Raw genomic sequence first — 22,582 nt, 5'->3', positions numbered from 1 at the left:
TTTAGTCTTTTCCTATGAGTGAAGATTCCACCCTCGGCTGCTGTTCTTGCAACATATTTCATTATATTAAAGAGCTTGGTTACACCTTGATGAGAGAAAATTGGCCCAGCTCATTAATCCACCCTGACCTATCACACCATCCACATCAACAACAGCCTTTCTGTTCCACTTCAACGGAAACCACGCTCCGGTCCATCAGGAACTGTCATGGTCTCTCTTCCCCAGAGTAGCCAGGCATTACGTTTCCAATCTGAGTTTGAGTGACACTGCATCGTTGAATGGATTGTAAACCTGAGCTCAGACATAAAGTCTGCCAAGTTCCACTTTGACTCGGAAGCTTTCTCCCACCTATTGTCACAACAGGCAGACAAACCACGGGCTTGCATCTGCTTATAGAGTTATATATCGGGTCATAGAGATGTACAGCACGAAAACACGGTCCAACCCGTCCATGCCGACCAGATATCCCAACCCAATTTAATCCCACCTGCCAGCACCCAGCCCATATCCCTCCAAACCCTTCCTATTCATATACCCATCCAAGTGCCTTTTAAATGTTGTAATTGTACCAGCCTCCACCACTTCCTCTGGCAGCTCATTCCATACACGTACCACCCTCTGGGTGAAAACGTTGCCCCTTAGGTCCCTTTTAAATCTTGCCCCTCTCACCCTAAACCTATGTCCTTTAGTTCAGGACTCCCCCACAGCAGGGAAAAGACCTTATCTATTTACCCTATCCATGCCCCTCATGATTTTATAAACTTCCATAAGGTCACCCCTCAGCCTCCGACGCTCCAGAGAAAACAGCCCCAGCCTGTTCAGCCTCTCCCTGTAGCTCAAACCCTCCAACCTTGGCAACATCCTTGTGAGTCCTTCCTAAACCCTTTCAAATTTCACAACATCCTTCAGATACAGCACGGAATGGGGCCCTTCTGCCCATTGTGCCCGTACTAGCCATTCAGCACCTGTATATTGTAATCTCATTTCCCAGCGTTTGGCTTGATGTGATGGCATTTCAAACGTTCATCTAAATAGCTTTTAAATGTGGTGGTGGTTCCTGTCCCCACCAGCCGTTCAGACAGGGAGTTCCACATACCCCCACACTCTGGGTAAGTAGGTTTCTCCTCAAAGCCCCTTGCCTCTGACCTGAAACATATGCCCCTGGGAACAGACCCCTCTACTAAGGGAAAACGTTTGCCCATACTGATTCTATCAATGCCCATCCCAATCTCGTACATCTCCTCAGCCTTCTCTGCTCCAGGGAAAACAACTCCAGCCTGTTTAATCGCTCTTAGGACATTAGAGCAGGAGGAGGCCATTCAGCCCCTCAAGCCTGTTCCGCCGTTTAACACAATCATGGCTGATCTTCACTTAGACCTCAATTCCATCCTCCAGCCCTCTTCCCCCAAAACCCTTCAACCCTTCACTAATGAATCTCGCCTCCTCACATTTATCTAGCGTTCTGGCATCCACTGCACTCTGGGGGAGTGAATTCCAGATTCCTTTGAGAGAAATAATTTCCCTTACGCTAAAGCTATGACCTCTCATTCTACACTGACCAACATGAGGAAACACCTGCTCCAGTAGAAAGTGGGGACTGCAGATGCTGGAGATCAGAGTCGAGAGTGTGGGGCTGGAAAAGCACAGCCGGTCAGGCAGCATCTGAGGAGCGGGAGAGTCGACGTTTCGGGCATAAGCTCTTCATCAGGAAGCAAATCGAAACGTTGACTCTCCTGCTGCTCGGATGCTGCCTGACCAGCTGTGCTTTTCCAGCACCACACTTTTTGACTCTATGTCTAATTTACCAATCTCTTTTAGCATTTTACATATTCCAATTAGGTCTCGTCTCACCCTTGTAAACCCGAGTGAGTATGGGTCTAAACCACTCACAGCTGGAACACTACGGTGTTGTTGAATGAGTTGCCAGAGGCTGGAGGTTTTGACAGGTGCCACTCCAGGGCAGGCAGGGCTGACTATGACTCATACCACCCACCGCTTGTGTGTTGGAGGGAGCTACAGGTCGATAAGCAACGCGCGCGACTGCATTACAAACAGAACCTTCCTCAGTCCCGGGGCTGGGATTTGAACCCGCAGCTCCTGGCTCAGGGGCAGGGACGCTACCCGCCATGCCATGGGACTGCTGCCGAGATCCACACCCCGGTGGGAAAGAGAGCGCCGGCAACTCAATCTGAAACCTCCGAGCCTCCTGGGAGCCTGGAGACTCCTGGGCTGTTCCTGAGACCGCTGACCTGGTAGTGGCCTTTTTCTTGTAGTCCCTGGCCCACACCTTCCGCAGCAGATCGTCCAACTTGGCCGATTCCCTGCCTTGAGTGGCGCCGTCCTCATCCTCTGTGACGCTGACAATGTCACGGTAGAAGAGGGATGTGTCGAACCCACCGGGTTTCCTGAGATGCATCAGGTCCAGGATGATGCCTGCACGCAGAGAGAAGGCACTGACACGGCACTCACACCAACAACACACTTTATTAACATTTCTCTATCGATAATACCTTTTCACAAAAAGACCTTCTCACCGTGGGCGGCACGGTGGCACGGTGGTTAGCACTGCTGTCTCACAGCGCCTGAGACCCGGGTTCAATTCCCGCCTCAGGCGACAGACTGTGTGGAGTTTGCACGTTCTCCCCGTGTCTGTGTGGGTTTCCTCCGGGTGCTCCGGTTTCCTCCCACAGTCCAATGATGTGCGGGTCAGGGTGAATTGGCCATGGGAAATTGTCCGTAGTGTTAGGTAAGGGGTAAATGTAGGGGAATGGGTGGGTTGCGCTTCGACGGGTTGGTGTGGACTTGTTGGGCCGAAGGGCCTGTTTCCACACTGTAAGTAATCTAATCTAATCTTACTTTCCTCAAATCATTCAAGTTTTTGCTCAGGGTAAAGATTATGAAAGCTGGCGAGGACATTCACTCTCCCAGGCTGATCTTTACCCCCTCCTTTGACTGTCAACAGTTTTTTTTCCCTTTGAGCTCTACCTCCATCCATCATTTCCTTCTCCCCCGCCATCATCTTCTGTAATACATGCCAACCTTTTCCTAGCTCCCATCGGTGCTGAGGGAAGGGTCACTGGGACTTGAAACGTTAACTATGTTTTCTCTCCACAGATGCTGCCAGATCGTATGTGTTTTTTCAACATTTTCTGTTTTTGCTAGAAGATTAAAATGCTTTTTTTTCTAGGTCACTTTTGACCCATATGATTTCCTGGGACAGTTTTGATTGACTGAGGAGGGTCTTGATTAGAGTGGTGCTGGAAAAGCGCGGCAGGTCTGGCAGCATCTGAGGGGCAGGAAAATCGACGTTTCGGGCAGGAGCCCTTCATTAGGAATGAGGCTGGGAGCCTCAGGGGTGGAGAGATAAATAGGAGGGGGTGGGGCTGGGGGGGAGGGGAAGATAGCTGAGAGTGCAATAGGCGGATGGAGGTGGGAGATAAAGGTGATAGGTTGGAGGGGAGGCTGGAGTGGATAGGTGGGAAGGAAGATTGACAGGTGGGACAGGTCGTGAGGGCGGTGCTGAGCTGGAAGTTTGGAGCTGGGGTGAGGTGGGGGGAGGGGAAATGAGGAAACTGGTGAAGTCCACATTGATGCCCTGGGGTTGAAGTGTTTCGAGGCGGAAGATGAAGCGTTCTTCCTCCAGGCGTCAGGTGGTGAGGGAGCAGTGATGGAGGCGGCCCAGGACCTGCGTATCCTCGGCAGAGTGGGAGTGGGAGTTGAAATGTTTGGCCACAGGGCGGCGGGGTTGATTGGTGCGGGTGTCCCGGAGATGTTCCCTGAAGCACTCTGTAAGAAGGCGTCCAGTCTTAACTTGGTCTTAACATGGGCCCTGTACATTTATATTATTCGCTCCGGAGTCAGTAGGTGTGTAGCAGGGGGGAGGGGTTATGAGGAGACGGGAAGAGGGGAGCAAGTGGTTGAGGTTGTGAGAATCCCTCCTCCTGGTCTAGGGCAAGCTCCTCAGACACAGTAAGTCACTCCCTGCCCCTCAGTCCCATCCACTGGTGGGTCACCAGCTCCTGTTCCAAAACTGCCTTATGGCCACTCCTGAGGGACATGCCTCATGTGTCAGCCATGACAGTTAAAGCAGTGAAGAGGTTTTTACGTGGAACTCCGGTCTAACCCGGTTTGATGTCAAATGAATATGAAGCACAGTTTTTAATTGAGTCAAATCCCTCCATGATCTTGGCCCTTCTCACCTCTATTACCATTCATGGTCCTACAAGGTATTGCATTTTGATAAAACTAACAGGAGTATGATTTCTATAATTAAACATAGGGCCTTGGGTGATGTAGAACAGAGAGAACTAGCGGTTCAGGTACATAGTTCTTCCAAATTTGCATCACAGGTAGAAAGTTGAGAGTGTGGTGCTGGAAAAGCACAGCCGGTCAGGCAGTGTCCGAGGAGCAGGAGAGTCGATGTTTCGGACAAAAGCCCTTCATCAGGAAGGAAGGCATTTAGCATGCTTGCCTTTATTGCTCAGGCCTCTGCGTATAGGGGTTGGGACATCCTGTTGAGGTTGTGCAGGACATTGGTGAGGCCTCTTCTGGAGTACCGTGTCCAGTTCTGGTCACCCTGTTGCAGGAAGGATATTATTAAACTGGAGAGGGTTCAGAAAAGAATTACCAGGATGTTGCCGGGTATGGAAGGCTTGAGCTATAAAGGAGGGGCTGGAATAACTGGGATATTTTTTACTGAAGTGTCGGAGGCTGAGGGGTGACCTTATAGAAATTTGTAAAATCATGAGGAGTGAACTTCCAGAGGAAGTGGATGCAGATACACTTACAACATTTAAAAGATATTTGGCTAAGCACATGAAGGGGATATGGGTCAGGAGCAGGCAGGTGGGATTATGGTCAGCATGGACTGGTTGGGCCGAAGGGTCTGTTTCAGTGCTGGATGACTCTAGGTATTTTCCAATCAACCAGTTATAAAGTTGCACATTTTAGGAATGAAGCTTGAGTGAGGATGTAACATACTGCAATTCTTCTGCCCCGTTGCTGACAGATAAATAGTGAAATCGACGGTAATAATCGCCTACGCACCTGTCTCTCGGAGGTCGCTGGCCTTGGTCCGGGCCATTCGTGCTTTGGAGCTGTCTTTGGCGTGGGGGTTGTCGTTATTGGTGAACAGCATGATGCGTTTGTGGCTCAGTTTGAGGCGGACGTCACTGAAGAGGTTGGAGCAGACCCAGAGAGCGTCGGCCAGTGAGCCGTCCGTGCTGTGTCCGATCTGATCCTTGAAGGAACGCTTCCCTTTCTCTCCCCCGAACTGGTCCAGTTCCAACACTCGCTTAGCACCTGCGTCCAGGGGGATGGATTCACGTTAGGACATTGATCGGCTAAACATACACCAGCAAACGGCCCAATCTGCTCACAATCCGAGACAGAGACTGCAGAAACCTGCCCGGACACCTTTCAAACCGAGATGGAATTTGATTGCCTTTTGATCATTTTATCCCAGGGAATCTCTTATCATGAGATTACTCATTGAAACCTGGCACATTACAGAATACTGGAGGCAAGAAGGTGTGTCACCAATATGTGTCACAAGCCAATACGTTCTGCCAATGTTTCTGTAACAACAATTAAACCTAAATCTTTTATTTCGAATTGAACAGCTAGTTTGTCTATCTTGCTACGAGTGCTTTCGGATTCAGAGAGAAAAGCTTTACTTGTTTTAATCACTATTCTTTGCAAAGGCCTTATTTGTGAATATACTCTCACTCTCTGTTCCTTCCTGTCCAACTTGACCGGTTGTTCCTCTAATTACCGGGACTTCACTTTTACAGGTTTCCAAATCTCCCTTTACCCTCTTGAACTGTCCATCTCCTTTCACACCTATCCAATCCATCCCTCCCGATCTATCACCATCACCCCTTCACCTTCATTCACCTATCGCATTCTCAGCTCCATTCCCCCCCCAGCCCTACCCCCTCCCATTTATCTCTCAGCCCCCGGCCCACAAGCCTCATTCCTGATGAAGGGCTTATGCCCGAAACGTCGATTCTCCTGCTCCTCGGATGCTGCCTGACCGGCTGTGTTTTCCCAGCACCACACTCTTCAACTCCCTTTACTTGACCCCACTTTAAGCATGTAACACCTGAATCAGGGCTTAGTTTGTTTTTTATTTCAAAGATATACACGGTGGCACAGTGGTTAGCACTGCTGCCTCACAGCGCCAGAGACCCGGGTTCAATTCCCGCCTCAGGCGACTCTCTGTGTGGAGTTTGCACATTCTCCCCGTGTCTGTGTGGGTTTCCTCTGGGTGCTCCGGTTTCCTCCCACAGTCCAAAGATGTGCGGGTCAGGTGAATTGGCCATGCTAAATTGCCCATGGTGTTAGGTGAAGGGGTAAATGTAAGGGAATGGGTCTGGGTGGGTTATGCTTCGGCGGGTTGGTGTGGACTTGTTGGGCCGAACGGCCTGTTTCCACACTGTAAGTAATCTAATCTAATCTAATATACTTTAGTCATTACATAGTCAGCGAAGCGATTCAGTTCTATGCAGTAGTATATGAAGAAACAAACAAACATTGGAGTTTGACCCAATCCAACAAACAAACCGGAGGCATTTCTTACTTATATTTACATGCACCTGAGGCAGCAGGACAGTGCAGTACCTGAACAGACCCCCATTTAACTTTGGCAGGCAGACCTTACGCGCTGGTCTTTCCCCACTCTGTGCCTTGGCGGCAGCTGCCCCAAGCTTTACTGCTTCCATCAGCGCGTAGTCCTGGGACTTGGAATGTGCCATACTGCAACTCAATCAAGGGTCAACTCCTTGCTCTGGAAGCATCCGAGGAGCAGGAAAACCGACAGTTCGGGCGAAAGCCCTTCATCAGGAGCTTTCCCGATGAAGGGCTTTTGCCCGCAACCTCGATTTTCCTGCTCCTCGGATGCTGCCTGACCTGCCGCGCTTTTCCAGCACCGTTCTGATCTTGACTCTAACCTCCAGCATCTGCGGTACCCACTTTCGCCTCCTTGCTCTGGAAGACCAGCAAGTTTCAGGCAGACAAAGAGCGTTTCTCACTGAGTGATGGTCCACCAGGCGCCTCAGTCTAACTTTACTTGTATGCCGAGCCCAGGGCCATTTCAGTGAAGCAAAGGTTAAAGCAAAGTTTTGCAAAGGTATTCCGCTCTGGAGAAGTCATATCAGACTTGAATTTCTAACTCGGTTTCTCCCTCCACAGATGTTGAACTTCTCCACCATTCAGTGTTTGTTTCAGATTTCCAGCACCCTCAGTATTTTGCTTTTATCCAATGGGGTGGATAAATACGATAAGGGGAGAGAAAAAGCAACAGCAGCAGTAGTTGCATTTATATATCACCGATTACCATTTCAGACATCCCAAAGTGTTCACCAGTCAGTGAAATACCCCAGTTGTCATTTCTCAGCAATTAACAGACCACTCGGTCTTTATAAAAACCCAAAGAGGTGCGGACACTGGAAATCAGAAACAGAAACCAAAATTGCTGGAAAAGTTCAGCGGGTCTGGCAGCATCTGTAGAGATAAATCCGAGTTAATGTTTCAGGTCCAGTGACCATCCCTCATAATTGATAGTACAGAGGAAAATGTTGGTTTTTATGCAGAAGATAAGGGTGGGGGCGGGGGGTAGAAGGATAAATGATAGGTGGAGATAAGAGTCGAAAGAGAGTTGGACAGACAAAGGAGTGGATAACAGATGAGCCTGGGAGGATGACTAACTGCTAATGGGGACAACTAGTAGGTAGGCCAGGCTGGAGGAACACGGCAAGCCAGGCAGCGTCAGGAGGTGGAGATGTCGACCTTTCAGGTGTAACATTTCTTCACGACTCATTAATGGGGACAATTAGTGGCTAACATGGGTTACAAACAGCTGACAAAAACGATCCATTGTCGTTATCATGTTGGTGTTCACTGCTGCACTTTCCACATTGCAAACTGCACGGAGCAAGCCTCCAAGTTAAGCGTGCAGGCAGGAGCTCGCCACAGTAGCTTTAAACAGTCGGGTCCTGAACATTGTCAAAACGTGTGGGGCTGGAAAAGCAGACACCAGCTGCCAACATTACCTGGTGTGTCCAAGTCATGGAGGACGTAAACATGCTTGAAGTCTACCGAGTTCTTGTGCTTCTGAGTCCCGAAGAAGACGACAGCCAAGAGATCACGTTCACTGCTGATAATCTTACTGGTGTATACCCTGTGAACACACTGCAAGCAGAGACTCACATTGGTCAGCGGAGGAACAGTCATAGCCCTTGGTGGAACCAGAAAGCGCTGGACATTCAGTCTAAAGCAATGTGAAGCAGTCCATAACGACCACCTTAAACATTCACCCCCTTTGTCACTGAAGTACAGCAGTATGCACCATCTCCAAGACGCACTGCAACACTGAGGGCATAGGTTTAAGGTGAAAGATTTTAAAGGGACTTGAGGGGCAACTTTTTCACACGGAGGGTGGTACGTGTATGGAATGAGCTGCCAGAGGAAGTGGTGGAGGCTGGTACAATTGCAACATTTAAAAGGCACTTGGATGGGTATATGAATAGGAAGGGTTTGGAGGAATATGGGCCGGGTGCTGGCAGGTGGGACTAGACCAAATTAGAATAGAATCACTACAGAATCCTTACAGTACAGAAAAAGGTCCTTCAGTCCAGCAAGTCCGAAGAGTTTCCCACCAGGATCCATTCTCCTATTACTCTACATTTATCCCTGACTAATGCACCTAATCTACACATTCCTGAACACGATGGGCAATTTAGCATGGCCAATCCACCCTAACCTGCACATCTTTGGACTGTGGGAGGAAACCCAGAGTAAACCCACACAGATATGGGGAAAATGTGCAAACTCCACACAGACAGTCACCTGAGGCTGGAACTGAATCCGGGTCCCTGGTGCTGTAAGGCAGCAGTGCTAACCACTGAGCCACTGTGCCATCTTTAATTTAGGATACCTGGTTGGTATGGGTGAGTTGGACTTGAAGGGTCTGTTTCTGTGCTGTACATCTTTATGACTCTATCACTCACCATGGCTCCATAGATAGCACCTTGCAAATCCACGACCTCTACCTCTCGAAGCACAGGATAAAGGTCATAGGAATACCACCCCCTGCAAACCACGCACCATCCTTACGTGGAAATGTATCACTGTTCCTTCACTATTGCTCAGTCAAAATCTGGAAATTCTTCCTTCACAGCACTCTGGGTGTCCCTACACCACAGGAACCAAACCTATCTCTAACTGCCCTTCTCAAGGGCAACTTGGGGGGGGGAGTAATAAAACCAGAACCCTACCCACAAACTTCCTCGGCAAAAAAAGGATTCCTCTCGCAGCTTTCCCATGCCGTTGCTCATGCTGAGTCAGAGAGTGTAGTTTGACAAGGGCAGAAAGGCTGTGTTAGCCACAGGGGATTATTTTATTCCTAACATGAAACTTTCTCTTCTCAAGGTCCTCTGGTCTGCTGGAGGGTGACTAATTATCTTTCCTGAGATCTGAAGCCAATTTCCAAACCCAGTTCTCTTCCAAGATCATGAAAAATGTTGTTTTCTTTCCCCCTGTAATTTCAAACTTGTTTGACTTCTGTAAACGCGTGTGACAGATGTGAGCTGAGCACAGTAAGGGAACTTGCAGGTGGTGCTGTTCCCATCTGTCTGCTACTCTTGTCCTTCCGAATGGGAATAGTTGTGGGTCAGCTGAAGGAGCCTTGGTGAGTTCAGAATGGATTAGATTCCCTAGTGTGGAAACAGGCCCTTCGGCCCAACAAGTCCACACTGACCCGCCGAAGAGTAACCCACCCAGACCCATTTCCCCCCCTGACTAATGCATCTAACACTATGGGAAATATAGCATGGCCAATTCACCTGCCCTACACATCTTTGGTTGCTGTAGTGTATCTTGTAACCCAACGGGGTTCGGACCACTGGGTCACTGGGCCTGCATCGTGACTACTACACTATCAGAGCTGTACAGTCGTGTCTACAGCGGACATACCAGGGATATTGGTGTTAAGTGTGTTGCTGGAAAAGCACAGCAGTTCAGGCAGCATCCGAAGAGCAGGAAAATCAACAGTTTGGGCTGAAGCCCTTCATCAAGCTTTTTTGGTCGATTTTCCTGCTCGTCGGATGCTGTCTGACCTGCTGTGCTTTTCCAGTAACACGCTCTCAACTCTGATCTCCAGCATCGGCACACCTCACTGTCTCCCATCCCAGTGATATCGCCAATCCCCTCTTACCTGAATAGTCATGTCGAAAGCTGAAGTGTTCTCATCGTTCATTTCAAACATGGCTTCTGAGGCATCGATGAGGAATATTAAACTGTCTCTTCCAACGTATCTAATATCCTCTAAAGGAACAAATGGAAAAGGGGGGAAAGGTGACTGTGAGTAACTACATCCTGCTTGTTTCAGCCATTTCTGCTCTGACCCAGCCAGGAATTCCCTGCCCAGTGAAGCAGTTGAAAGCTTGTAAGACAGAGATAGATTTTTGAACAGTAAAGGAATTAAGGGTTACGGTGAGCAGGTTGGAAAAGGCCTATGGGATCCTGGGTTTTACAAGTAGACATATTTAGTAAGAAAAGTGAAAAGATTATGGTGAAAATTTATAAAACGCTGGTTTGCCCTCAGCGGGAGTCTGCTATCCAATTCTGGTCAGGTGTACAGGGTGTTGGTGAGGCTACACCTGGAGTACTGTGTATATTTCTGGTCCCATAATGAAGGGTGACCTTACTGAAACATACAATTCTTGAGGAGGTTTGACAGGGCAGATGTTGAGATGATGTTTCCATTACCGGAAGAGATTTGAATGAATGGACATAGCTACAGAATAAGGGACAATCGTTTAAAACCGAGATGCAAGTGAACTTCTTCTCCTACAGAGTAACAAATTTCTGGGATTCAATATGCCAGAGACTTGTGGAGGCGAGATCACTGTAAGTACATAAAGAGTAGCTAGGTAAATTTTTGAAATATCATAGAACTGGGGCTTATGAGGAGCTGGATCAAAAGAGGAGTTGAGGCCTAAGGCAGATCAAACATGATCTTATAGAATGGTGGGGCAGGTTTCATTGGCTGAATGGCTTTCTCTGTTTCTTATGTGCAATGTAATAAGTGTAGAATGTGCCACCTTTGTTTTCCGGATACAGACATATCGGTGATTTTATTTCTGTTCTGTGTACCTTCGTTATCCTCAGCCTCTTCTGCATCTTCCTCATCTTCATTCTGAAAGTGTGCGTGCCAATCCGCCATATCTACTGGGTTGGAAATGCTCCCTTTCCTGTCAGTTTGAAGCACAAGAGACAACATTAACGAAGGAAACGTTCTGGAGATTAGAGTATTGATAAGAGGGAGACAAATTGGGGGAGCTCGCTGACTGAATTGCTCCTCTGCAATTGGACACGGCCCATTTCTTAAAAAAAATATACATTTCTGTTTGTTTCACTCTTTCAAGACCTCTTGTGTCAGAACACAGTGGTTAGCACTGCTGCCTCACAGCGCCAGAGACCCGGGTTCAATTCCCGCCTCAGGCGACTGACTGTGTGGAGTTTGCACATTCTCCCCGTGTCTGCGTGGGTTTCCTCCGGGTGCTCCGGTTTCCTCCCACAGTCCAAAGATGTGCGGGCCAGGTGAATTGGCCACGCTAAATTGCCCGTAGTGTTAGGTAAGGGGTAAATGTAGGGGAATAGGTCTGGGTGGGTTACGCTTCGGCGGGTCGGTGTGGACTTGTTGGGCCGAAGGGCCTGTTTCCACACTGTAAGTAATCTAATCTAATCTGAATAAACACAAGGAAGGAGCGAATGCAGGGCATGTGGTCTTTTGACCATGTTGCCCCATTCAATCAAAGAATGGCAGATCTTCCACACAAACTCCGTTTTCCCACAGTGCCCTCGTTTCCTTCGGTCGCCAAAACCATATCAATCTTTGTCTTGAATATATTCAATGACTAAGTATCTCCGGCCTCTGGGGCTGAGAATTGGGAAAGCGGATGGATTGCTCTCAGACCACGTGCTGCTGGCCCTTCTGTGACCGACAGGTTTGTTTGTTCTCGAGGGTATTTACAAAAACGATCCGGGAAACCAGGATTCAGGCAGAGGTCAGACATGAACTCAAAAAATGGAATAGACTTGAGGGGCCGAATGGTCTCCTCCTTTGTTCCTTGAGGTTTGTGACACAAAATGCGTGCAAATTATGATTTTCTTTTTAATTAAAATGATTTCCCAGGATGGTGCTGTCACTTTAAGACAGGAACTGCTGTCTCTTTAAAAGCGAGGGTGCTGTCACTTTAAGAGAGTCGTTTTTGATTGACGGGGAAACAAGGAGATTTGGCCAATCGGAAGCTTTAAATATGAGGCAGCACAGCCAATCAGCAGGGGATATCGGTGATAGACATTCTCGGTAGCCAATGGCAGGCGAAGGTCAATAGATAACGACCTATCAGCAACAGATGCTGTTCCAGCCGAAACTGTGATTGACAAGGACATTGTCCAATAGGCAGAGGGGATGGGGCTAATTCTGGCCAATCAGAGAAGGAGGTCAGCTTCTAGCGCGGAGAGCCACTGGAATGTGATTCTGGGGGAAGGAGGGAAAGAGAGAGAAGGAGCGGGGGGAGGGGTGTGTGTGGGGAATAGGGAGAAACAAAGCAGCCAGGAGCAGGAGCAGGAGGAAAGTCAAACGGCGCCTCACGCTGATCCAAAGGGAGAGCGAGTCCGCGGGAAGAGGCGCCGGCGGCTTCAGCTCGATCACATCCGGCTTACGAGGAAATCTCGCGAGAGCGGGGAGACTGCGCAGGCGCAGGGGCAGGGGCAGGTGGCTGGGCGGGGCTATTCATTCACAGAAACACCCACCTCCTCCACACACCCCTCCCCCCACACTCCCCACCCCCCACACACCCCTCCCCCCACACACCCCTCCCCCACACTCCCCACCCCCACACTCCCCTCCCCCCACACACCCTTCCCCCACACCCTTCCCCCCACACTCCCCACCCCCCCACACCCCTCCCCCCACACTCCCCTCCCCCCACACACTCCCCTCCCCCCACACACCCCTCCCCCCACACACCCCTCCCCCACACTCCCCACCCCCACACTCCCCTCCCCCACACACCCCTCCCCCACACTCCCCTCCCCCCACACACCCCTCCCCCCACACTCCCCTCCCCCCACACACTCCCCTCCCCCCACACACTCCCCTTCCCCCACACACCCCTCCCCCACACTCCCCACCCCCACACACCCCTCCCCCACACTCCCCTCCCCCCACACACCCCTCCCCCCACACTCCCCTCCCCCCACACACTCCCCTCCCCCCACACACTCCCCTTCCCCCACACACCCCTCCCCCACACTCCCCACCCCCACACTCCCCTCCCCCCACACACCCCTCCCCCACACTCCCCACCCCCACACTCCCCTCCCCCCACACACCCCTCCCCACACTCCCCTCCCCCCCACACCCCTCCCCCCACACTCCCCACCCCCACACTCCCCTCCCCCACACTCCCCACCCCCACACTCCCCTCCCCCCACGCACCCCTCCCCCACACACCCCTCCCCCCACACTCCCCTCCCCCCACACACTCCCCTCCCCCCACACACTCCCCTTCCCCCACACACACCCTTCACCCACACCCTTCCCCCCCACACTCCCCTCCCCCCACACTCCCCTCCCCCCACACACTCCCCTCCCCCCACACACTCCCCTTCCCCCACACACACCCTTCACCCACACCCTCCCCCCCCACACCCCTCCCCCCACACTCCCCACCCCCACACTCCCCTCCCCCCACACACCCCTCCCCCACACTCCCCTCCCCCACACTCCCCTCCCCCACACTCCCCTCCCCCCACACACCCCTCCCCCCACACTCCCCTCCCCCCACACACTCCCCTCCCCCCACACACTCCCCTCCCCCCACACACACCCTTCCCCCACACCCTTCCCCCCACACACCCCTCCCCCCACACACTCCCCTCCCCCCACACACTCCCCTCCCCCCACACACACCCTTCCCCCACACACACCCTTCACCCACACCCTTCCCCCCACCTCCCAACACACTCCTCCCCCACACTCCCCTCTCCCCTTTGTGGGCGGCACGGTGGCACAGTGGTTAGCACTGCTGCCTCACAGCGCCTGAGACCCGGGTTCAATTCCCGCCTCAGGCGACTGACTGTGTGGAGTTTGCACGTTCTCCCTGTGTCTGCGTGGATTTCCTCCGGGTGCTCCGGTTTCCTCCCACAGTCCAAAGATGTGCGGGTCAGGTGAATTGGCCATGCTAAATTGCCCGTAGTGTTAGGTAAGGGGTAAATGTAGGGGTATGGGTGGGTTGCGCTTCGGCGGGTCAGTGTGGCCATGTTGGCCCGAAGGGCCTGTTTCCACACTGTAAATAATCTAATCCAATCTAATCTCCCACAGCCCTTCCCCCCACACCTATCCCCCATACTCCCCTTCCCCCACACTCTCGTCCCCCCACACCCCTCCCCCCACAGCCAGAGGAAGTGGTGGAGGCTGGTACAATTGCAACATGTCAGAGGCATTTGGATGGGTATATGAATAGGAAGGGTTTGGAGGGATATGGGCCGGGTGCTGGCAGGTGGGACTAGATTGGGTTGGGATGTCTGGTCGGCATGGACGGGTTGGACCGAAGGGTCTGTTTCCTGTTGTACATCTCTATGACACACTCCTGCCCCTTACACGCACCCACCTTCCCCCGACAAAGACCCCCTCTCTGCCCATACATGCAGCCCTCCCTCCACACACATCCCTCCCCCACTCCCTCACACACGGCCACCTCCATACCCACACACATCCCCACCTGCCAACTCACACACACCCCCCTCCCCTACTCACACTCCCTATCCCACTCTCTCACTTCCCCTGCCTCACTCTCGCCCACTATCCCTCCTCCCCACACATACCCTTCTCCCAGACACGCATCTCCCTCACACACAGCCCTGCCATCCCTACCCCTTCACAGACACACCACTCCCCTCAAATTCCTACCCCACACACAACCTTTCCCAGACAGCCCCCTACTCAAGTTTAGCGTGATATGGGCCAAACACTGATGAATGGATTAGATTGGGATTCCAGATTGACATGGATGAGTTGGCCTGAGGATCTGTTCCCATGCTGTATGACTCTGTAACAGAGTTTCTGATCGTTATGGCATTGCTGACTTTGGGAGCTGGCTGTGTGAAAGGTGGTTGCCACGTTTCCTTCATTACTACAATGGCTCCACCTCAACAAAGCCCTTCGTTGGCTGTGCAGCTGTTTGACAACACGATAAAACAATATATGCTCAGGCTGGGTCATCTGCTTCAAACTGAGGCAGAAAGATCCAGAAGTAATGTTCACAGACAAACAGAACGATTAACTGAAATGAAAAACTAGCTGACGGGATGGGGTATGGAGAAAGAGCAGGTCAGCGAGAATAATTCGATAGCACCTCAAAGGGCTGGCACAGTCTGAATGGACTGAAGGGCCTCTTAAAATGTATTTTGTGATAAGGCCCGCATTGGTCTGAGTAACTTCCTTGCCCATTTCAGAGGGCAATTAAGTACCAATTCTGTAAGGCCATCTCTGATGGACAGGCCACTCTGGGTGGCAGAAATGCAGTTCCCCTTGGCACGTTCCATTTCCTTCACTCTCAAAATGTCAGTGTGTTCCAGGGAGGGCAAATCAAAGGAAAGCAGATGCTGTAAGTCAGCAGGTCTGGCAGTATCATTGGTTAGCAGCGCTGCCTCACAGTGCCAGGGACCTGGGTTCGATTCCCGCCTCGGACGACTGTCTGTGTGGAGTTTGCACATTCTCCCCGTGTCTGCGTGGGTTTCCTCCCACAATCCAAAGATGTGCAGGTGAGGGTGAATTGGCCTTGCTAAACTGCCCCATAGTGTTCGGGGATGTATAGGCTAGGTGCATTAGTCACGGATAAATATAGAGTAGTAAGGGAATGGGTCTGAATGGGTTACTGTTCAGAGGGTCGGTGTGGATTTGTTGGGCCGAAAGGCCTGTTTCCACACTGCAGGGGTTCTATGAAGTCAGTCAAAGTTTCGGGCCCAGTGATCCTTTCCTCAGAACTCAACAAAGACCCTTAGAAGATCCTGTGGAAGGGCAGCACTGTTGGGGGGGGTCGCGATATTGGTCATTGAGCCACCTCGCCCCTCGAGTCACAACGTCTTAATAACGAGACAGCGTAGCAACGGAGAGGGAATGAGATGGCAGCAGATCCCACTGCCTCTTGAAATGTCCTGCACCCCTCGCCCCGGTGAGCTCATGGATCCGCGATGGGGGAATCAACCCGTCCAATCACATGGAGATCCACGGCAGAAACCTGAGACCCTGAGTCAACGTCATTCTCAAATCAAGGGACGGTTAACATAGAACACAGTACAGGCCCTTCGGCCCTCGATGTTGTGCCGACTAACAAGACCCCGTTGGGAATCCACTTGCCATTCTCTCTCAGTTTCTGTTTTGCACCTTCAGTGGGGTTGGTTAAATCTGAGCTTATTTGGCAGAAATTTGTGCTGTTTTTCATTGCACTCTGATCCCATGATATTTATATTCTCACTCTTTTGAAAATATTTTTCACACATTAAGCTAACAGGTCTACAGTTCCCCGAATAGCTTCTATTTCCCTCCTGGGATTACATGCACATCACAAAAACAGGCCATTTGGCCCAACTGGTCAATGCTGGTTTCTTTTCCTGACTCAAACCTGATCTCAATTTGTCACTGTAAACCCTTGGTTCCTTTCTCCCTCGATCAGCTACTCTTTAACAAAATCAGTACAATTCACTTGAACTATTCCCTGGGATGGTGTGCGTCACACTCTGACAGCTTTCTGGGTGAAGAAGTTTTCTCTGAATTCTCTGCTGGGTTTCTTCATGACTGAACCAAGATGGCGGCTGTGTGTAGGAGCGTTTGGGCTCCTGCTCGCCTGCTGTTTTCATCCATTCATTTCCCTTTTTATGTTCTTCTTTGCGGTTCCCCCTCACTTTGGGGAGCTTGGCTGTGGTGGTACCACCTGCTGAGGCAAGGCCTAGCAGCGGGAGGCCATGGTGGGCCCAGCGCAGGACTCCAGGCATTGGCATCGACAGCCGCTCTGATGTCAGCGCTGCTTCAGAGGGTTACCCTCTTGTTCAGGAAGACTGTGGACTCCGATACTACGATTGATTCCAAGATGGCGTCGTCGAGGTGGGCAGTGAGTGATGGTACTGGGCTGTGATGAGTCCGGTGCAGGAAGCATCAGTGAGCCCAGCTAAACACTCTCATGGTGGCAGCAGTGAGGGTCATTTTCATTTCCTTTTGTTTCTGCTTCTTTAATTTCAGCTGTTTTTTTCCGCAGCTCAATAAAGAGAATTTCAATAAGAGGTGTTAGCTGGACTCAGACACTTCAGCGGGCAGTGTACGTTCCTCATGTGTATTCTCTCGCCCACCGGCCTTAAACTAATCAACTGGGTGGTGAGTACATTGTGCTGGCCCCAGGCAGTGTCTCTGTCTGCTCTGTCCATATTGTGATCCGGCGGCCATCTTGTGTGTCGAGTTGGCCAACTGATGGCTCAGCGGCCATTTGGGGGGCCATGTGCCTCGTGTCACCCTGCCCCGTGCCATCTCCCTCTTCAAATTCCAACCATTGTATTCTAAGTGGCACCACGTGATGACTGTACACTTTTCACAGTGCTTCTGTACACACAATAAAATCTAATCTAATATCAGGTTCAATCTAAATTAATCGAATCTAACCTGATATTGATTCTAGTACTGCTCTGCCTCTCAATGGGAAATATTCTCCCCGTACCCATTTGATTGAAACCTTTCATCTTTTTAAATGCCTCTCTGAGCTCCCCTCGATTGGCGATGGTTCCTATCCATCACTTAATCCCCAAACCGCAGACAATGATTCTTGGTTTGTTTATTTTTAAGGAGAAAGTGAGGACTGCAGATGCGGGAGATCAGAGCTGAAAATGTGTTGCTGGAAAAGCGCAGCAGGTCAGGCAGCATCCAAGGAGCAGGAGATTCGACATTTCGGGCATAAGCCCTTCTTCAGGAATGAGGAAAGTGTGTCCAGCAGGCTAAGATAAAAGGTAGGGAGGAGGAACTTGGGGGAGGGGCTTTGGAGATGCAATAGGTGGAAGGAGGTCAAGGTGAGGCTGATAGGCCGGAGTGGGGGTGGGGGCGGAGAGGTCAGGAAGAAGATTGCAGGTTAGGAGGGCGGTACTGAGTTCGAGGGATTTGACTGACAAGGTGGGGGGAGGGGAAATGAGGAAACTGGAGAAATCTGAGTTCATCCCTTGTTGTTGGAGGGTTCCCAGGCGGAAGATGAGGCGCTCTTCCTCCAACCGTCGTGTTGTTATGTTCTGGCGATGGAGGAGTCCAAGGACCTGCATGTCCTTGGCGGAGTGGGAGGGGGAGTTGAAGTGTTGAGCCACGGGGTGGTTGGGTTGGTTGGTCCGGGCGTCCCTGAGGTGTTCTCTGAAACGCTCCGCAAGTAGGCGGCCTGTCTCCCCAATGTAGAGGAGGCCACATCGGGTGCAGCGGATGCAGTAAATGATGTGTGTGGAGGTACAGGTGAATTTGTGACGGATATGGAAGGATCCCTTGGGACCTTGGAGAGAGGTAAGGGGAGGAGGTGTGGGCGCAAGTTTTGCATTTCTTGCGGTTGCAGGGGAAGGTGGCGGGAGTGGAGGTTGGTTTGGTGGGGGGGTGTGGACCTGACGAGGGAGTCACGGAGGGAGTGGTCTTTTCGGAACGCTGATAGGGGAGGGGAGGGAAATATATCCCTGGTGGTGGGGTCCGTTTGGAGGTGGCGGAAATGACGATGGATGATGTGATGTATATGGAGGTTGGTGGGGTGGTAGGTGAGAACCAGGGGGTTCTGTCCTGGTGGCGGTTGGAGGGGCGGGGCTCAAGTGCGAAGGAGCGGGAAGTGGAGGAGATGCGGTGGCGGGCATCATCGATCACGTCTGGGGGGAAATGGGATGGAAGTGGTCATGGGTTTGGAAGGTGCTGCCTGAGGATCATTAGTGAATTTCTGCAGTGCATCTCGGAGATGGTACACCCTGCTGCTGCTGCTACAGAGGGATGTTCATTTGCGTGGTGCTAATCAAATGCCTGCTTTGTCCTGGATGGGGTCAGGTTTCTTCTTCTGATAAAGGGTCACCGGACTCGAAGTGTTAACTCTGCTTTTTCCAGTCAGTGGATTCTGCCAGGACCTGCGGAGTTTCTCTGTGTTTATTGGCGAGTGTTGTTGCCATCACTGGCTGCGCACAGGTTGGTTTTGTCGCATTCGTCCTGCTTCCAGGCAGTGACCCTGGCTTCGCAGTATCCTTCGGAGATCCCAAGAGGTACTGTGTCCTAGTCACAGAGATCTACAACGGGCCCTTCGGCCCATCGAGTCTGACCCAGTGAAAAGCTCCCACCTGACTATTCTAACCCCATGCCCCAGTCCTTGGCCCCTAGCCTTGTGTACCTCGGCATAATGGGCGGTACGGTGGCACAGTGGTTAGCACTGCTGCCTCACAGCGCCAGAGACCCGGGTTCATTTCCCGCCTCAGGCGACTGTCTGTGTGGAGTTTGCACGTTCTCCCCGTGTCTGCGTGGGTTTCCTCCGGGTGCTCCGGTTTCCTCCCACAGTCCAAAGATGTGCGGGTCAGGTGAATTGGCCATGCTAAATTGCCCGTAGTGTTAGGTAAGGGGTAAATGTAGGGGTATGGGTGGGTGGCGGGTCGGTGTGGACTTGTTGGGCTGAAGGGCCTGTTTCCACACTGTAAGTAATCTAATCTAATCTGCACATTGAAATCCTGCTTCAATATGATGAGGGTTCCTGCCTCTCCCTTCCTCCCAGGCAGTGAGTTCCACCCTCTGGGTGAGACAGTGTCTCCTCACGTTCCCCTCGAAACCTCCTGCCCCTTCCCATCAATCCAAGACCCTGGTCATTAGTCCCACCACCAAGGGGAAAGGTTCTTCCCTGTCTGTCCTCTCTATGTCTCTCATAATGTTTCTTTCTTTCTGTCACTCTATCATAGAGTCATACAGCGGGCCCTTCAGTGCAACTCATCCATGCCGAGCAGATATCCCAACCCAATCTAGTCCCATTTTCCAACACCCGGCCCATATCCCTCCAAACCCTTCCTATTCATATACCCATCCAAATGCCTTTTAAATATTGTAATTGTACCAGCCTCCACCACATCCTCTGGCAGCTCATTCCATATACGTACCACCCTCTGTGTGAAAAAGTTGCCCCTTAGATCCCTTTTATATCTTTCCCCTCTCACCCTAAACCTATGCCCTCTAGTTCTGGACTCCCTGACCCCAGGGAAAAGACTTTGTCTATTTATCCTATCCATGCCCCTCATGATTTTATAAACCTCTATAAGGTCACCATTCAGCCTCCGACGCTCCAGGGAAAACAGCCCCAGTCTGTTCAGCCTCTCCTTATAGGTCAAACCCTCCAACCCTGGCAACATCCTTGTATATTTTTTCTAAACCCTTTCAAGTTTTATAACATCTTTCCGATAGATAGGAGGCCAGAATTGCACGCAATATTCCAAAAGTGGCCTATTCAATGTCCTGTACAGCCACAACATGACCTCCCAACTCCTGTACTCAATACTCTGACCAATAAAGGAAAGCATACCAAACACCTTCTTCACGGCCTCCCTCGCAGTACAGTGGTGGTGTCCCTACTCCGGGTCCAGGTTCAAGTCCCACCTGTTCTAGAGACGTGTAATAACATGTCTTGTTTAGAAAAATCAGTTAAATAAAATGTTGGTCAGACCACAACTGGAGTATTGTGTACAGTTCAGGGATCCACTTCATTGGAGGGATGTGACAGCACTGGAGAGGGAGCAGAGGATGTTGCCTGGGCTGTAGACTGTTAGTTATTGAAGAGAGGTTGGACAGACTGTATTCCTCAGAGCATAGGAGATTGAGATGGAGGCCTGTGACCAGTGGAGTGCCACAAGGATCGGTCCTGGGTCCACTACTTTTCATCATTTATATAAATGATTCGGATGTGAACTCAGGAAGTATAGTCAGTAGGTTTGCATATGACGCCAGAATTGGAGGTGTAGTGGACAGCGAAGGTTACCTCAGACTAACCGGGATCTTGATTAGCTGGGCCAATGGGCTGAGGAGTGGCAGATGGAGTTTGATTTAGATAAATGCGAGGTGCTGCATTTTGGGAAAGCAAATCTTAGCAGGACTTACACACGTAATAGTAAGGTCCTGGGGAGTGTTGCTGAACAAAGAGACCTTGGAGTGCATAGCTCCTTGAAAGTAGAGTCTCAGGTAGATAGGGGCAACCTTTTCACACAGAGGGTGGTACGTGTATGGAATGAGCTGCCAGAGGAAGTGGTGGAGGCTGCTACAATTACAACATTTAAAAGGCATCTGGATGGGTACATGAATAGGAAGGGTTTGGAGGGATATGGGCCGAGTGCTGGCAGGTGGGACTAGATTGGGTTGGGATATGGACGAGTTGGACCGAAGGGTCTGTTTCCGTGCTGTACAGCTCTGTGACTCTAAAGGCTCTGCAGAGAGCTTCATAGACTGAGTTGCAGCTGGAATGCCGCCTGTGACCAGCAGATGACAGGCTGACACAGCGGCTGGTCTGAGAGAGGGCGATGCTGGAGTTAAGACAGGAGACGGGGGAAAATAGGTCAAACAGCAACATGGGATTGGAGAAAGGAAGAGAACCTTGAAAATGGAACATGGAGCCACTTTTCCTCTCTGAATAACTCTGCCCTTCCTGTGGTTCCTCACTCCTATTGGCCTTTCTCTTGATTGCACCTTAATTTTTATTTACTCTGATGAAATTCCAGCTGCTACAGGGGTGGGGGGGAGGGGCTGCTCTGAGGAAACACACAGGATATTTCCTGGCCATCTTCGCAATTATAATTAAGAATGTGCATCTCTGCCGCATTAAATTCTTGTTTCCATCCCGCTCGGAGGGCAGCTGCCTGTTCGCTCTGTCGATTTGCACGTGATGTGGAGTTATCAGGCTGGCCAAATGCCTCATAATTCCAACCCCTACGTCCACCATCGAGGGAGGAAGCCAGTGTCACAGACCTCCCCCAGTCAGATCAGGGGTCGAACCTCCCCCCCTCCCGATCTTCATTCATTCAGCATTTATTGCCCAGAGGGCGGTTCAGAATCAACCGCGTCGCTGTAGGCCTGGAGTCACGTTCAGGCCAGGCCAGGTGAGGATGGAAGTTCCCTTCCCTGAAGGACAGTAGTGAACCAGGTGACCTAGATTCTTACTTCTAGATTTTCAAAAAAAAACATTGAATTCAAATTCCACCGTCTGCCGTGGCAGGATCCGAACCCGTGTGCCCCCGGATCAACAGTCCAGCAATCACACCTCTCAGCCATTATCTCGCCAAGGGAGCTGCCACACTGACCAGACGTGTTGAATTGTCAGGGCTGGCCAAAGGCCTAGAATCTCGCTCCCTCCCCCTCCATCATCGGCGCACCATTCACCACACGGTGGCTCAGTGGTTGGCACTGCTGCCTCACAGCGCCAGGGTCCCCAGTTCGATTCCAGCCTCGGGTGACTGTCTGCGTTGAGTTTGCACATTCTCCCCCGTGTCTGCGTGGGTT

The 22,582-nt window shown here is 51.2% G+C and overlaps 1 protein-coding gene across 1 annotated transcript in view; it reads right to left on the bottom strand.

The window, feature by feature from the left end:
• The window catches only part of xrcc6 (X-ray repair complementing defective repair in Chinese hamster cells 6), a 30,090-nt gene extending 17,352 nt beyond the window's left edge, over window positions 1-12,738 (bottom strand). Inside the window, exons 1-6 of the mRNA XM_060849243.1 lie at window positions 12,659-12,738; window positions 11,155-11,252; window positions 10,214-10,323; window positions 8,052-8,190; window positions 5,047-5,301; window positions 2,250-2,433 (exon numbers count right to left, since the gene is read on the bottom strand). Of these exons, the coding sequence (XP_060705226.1) occupies window positions 2,250-2,433; window positions 5,047-5,301; window positions 8,052-8,190; window positions 10,214-10,323; window positions 11,155-11,224 (758 nt within the window). The 5' untranslated portion in view covers window positions 11,225-11,252; window positions 12,659-12,738. The remainder of the gene's footprint in view (window positions 1-2,249; window positions 2,434-5,046; window positions 5,302-8,051; window positions 8,191-10,213; window positions 10,324-11,154; window positions 11,253-12,658) is intronic.
• Between the last annotated feature and the right edge of the window lie 9,844 nt (window positions 12,739-22,582).

Source organism: Hemiscyllium ocellatum, chromosome 33 (assembly GCF_020745735.1).
Source record: "Hemiscyllium ocellatum isolate sHemOce1 chromosome 33, sHemOce1.pat.X.cur, whole genome shotgun sequence".
Lineage (NCBI taxonomy): Eukaryota > Metazoa > Chordata > Chondrichthyes > Orectolobiformes > Hemiscylliidae > Hemiscyllium > Hemiscyllium ocellatum.
Note: the sequence above shows the minus strand (reverse complement) of the source record. Positions and strands in the feature narration are given on the sequence as shown.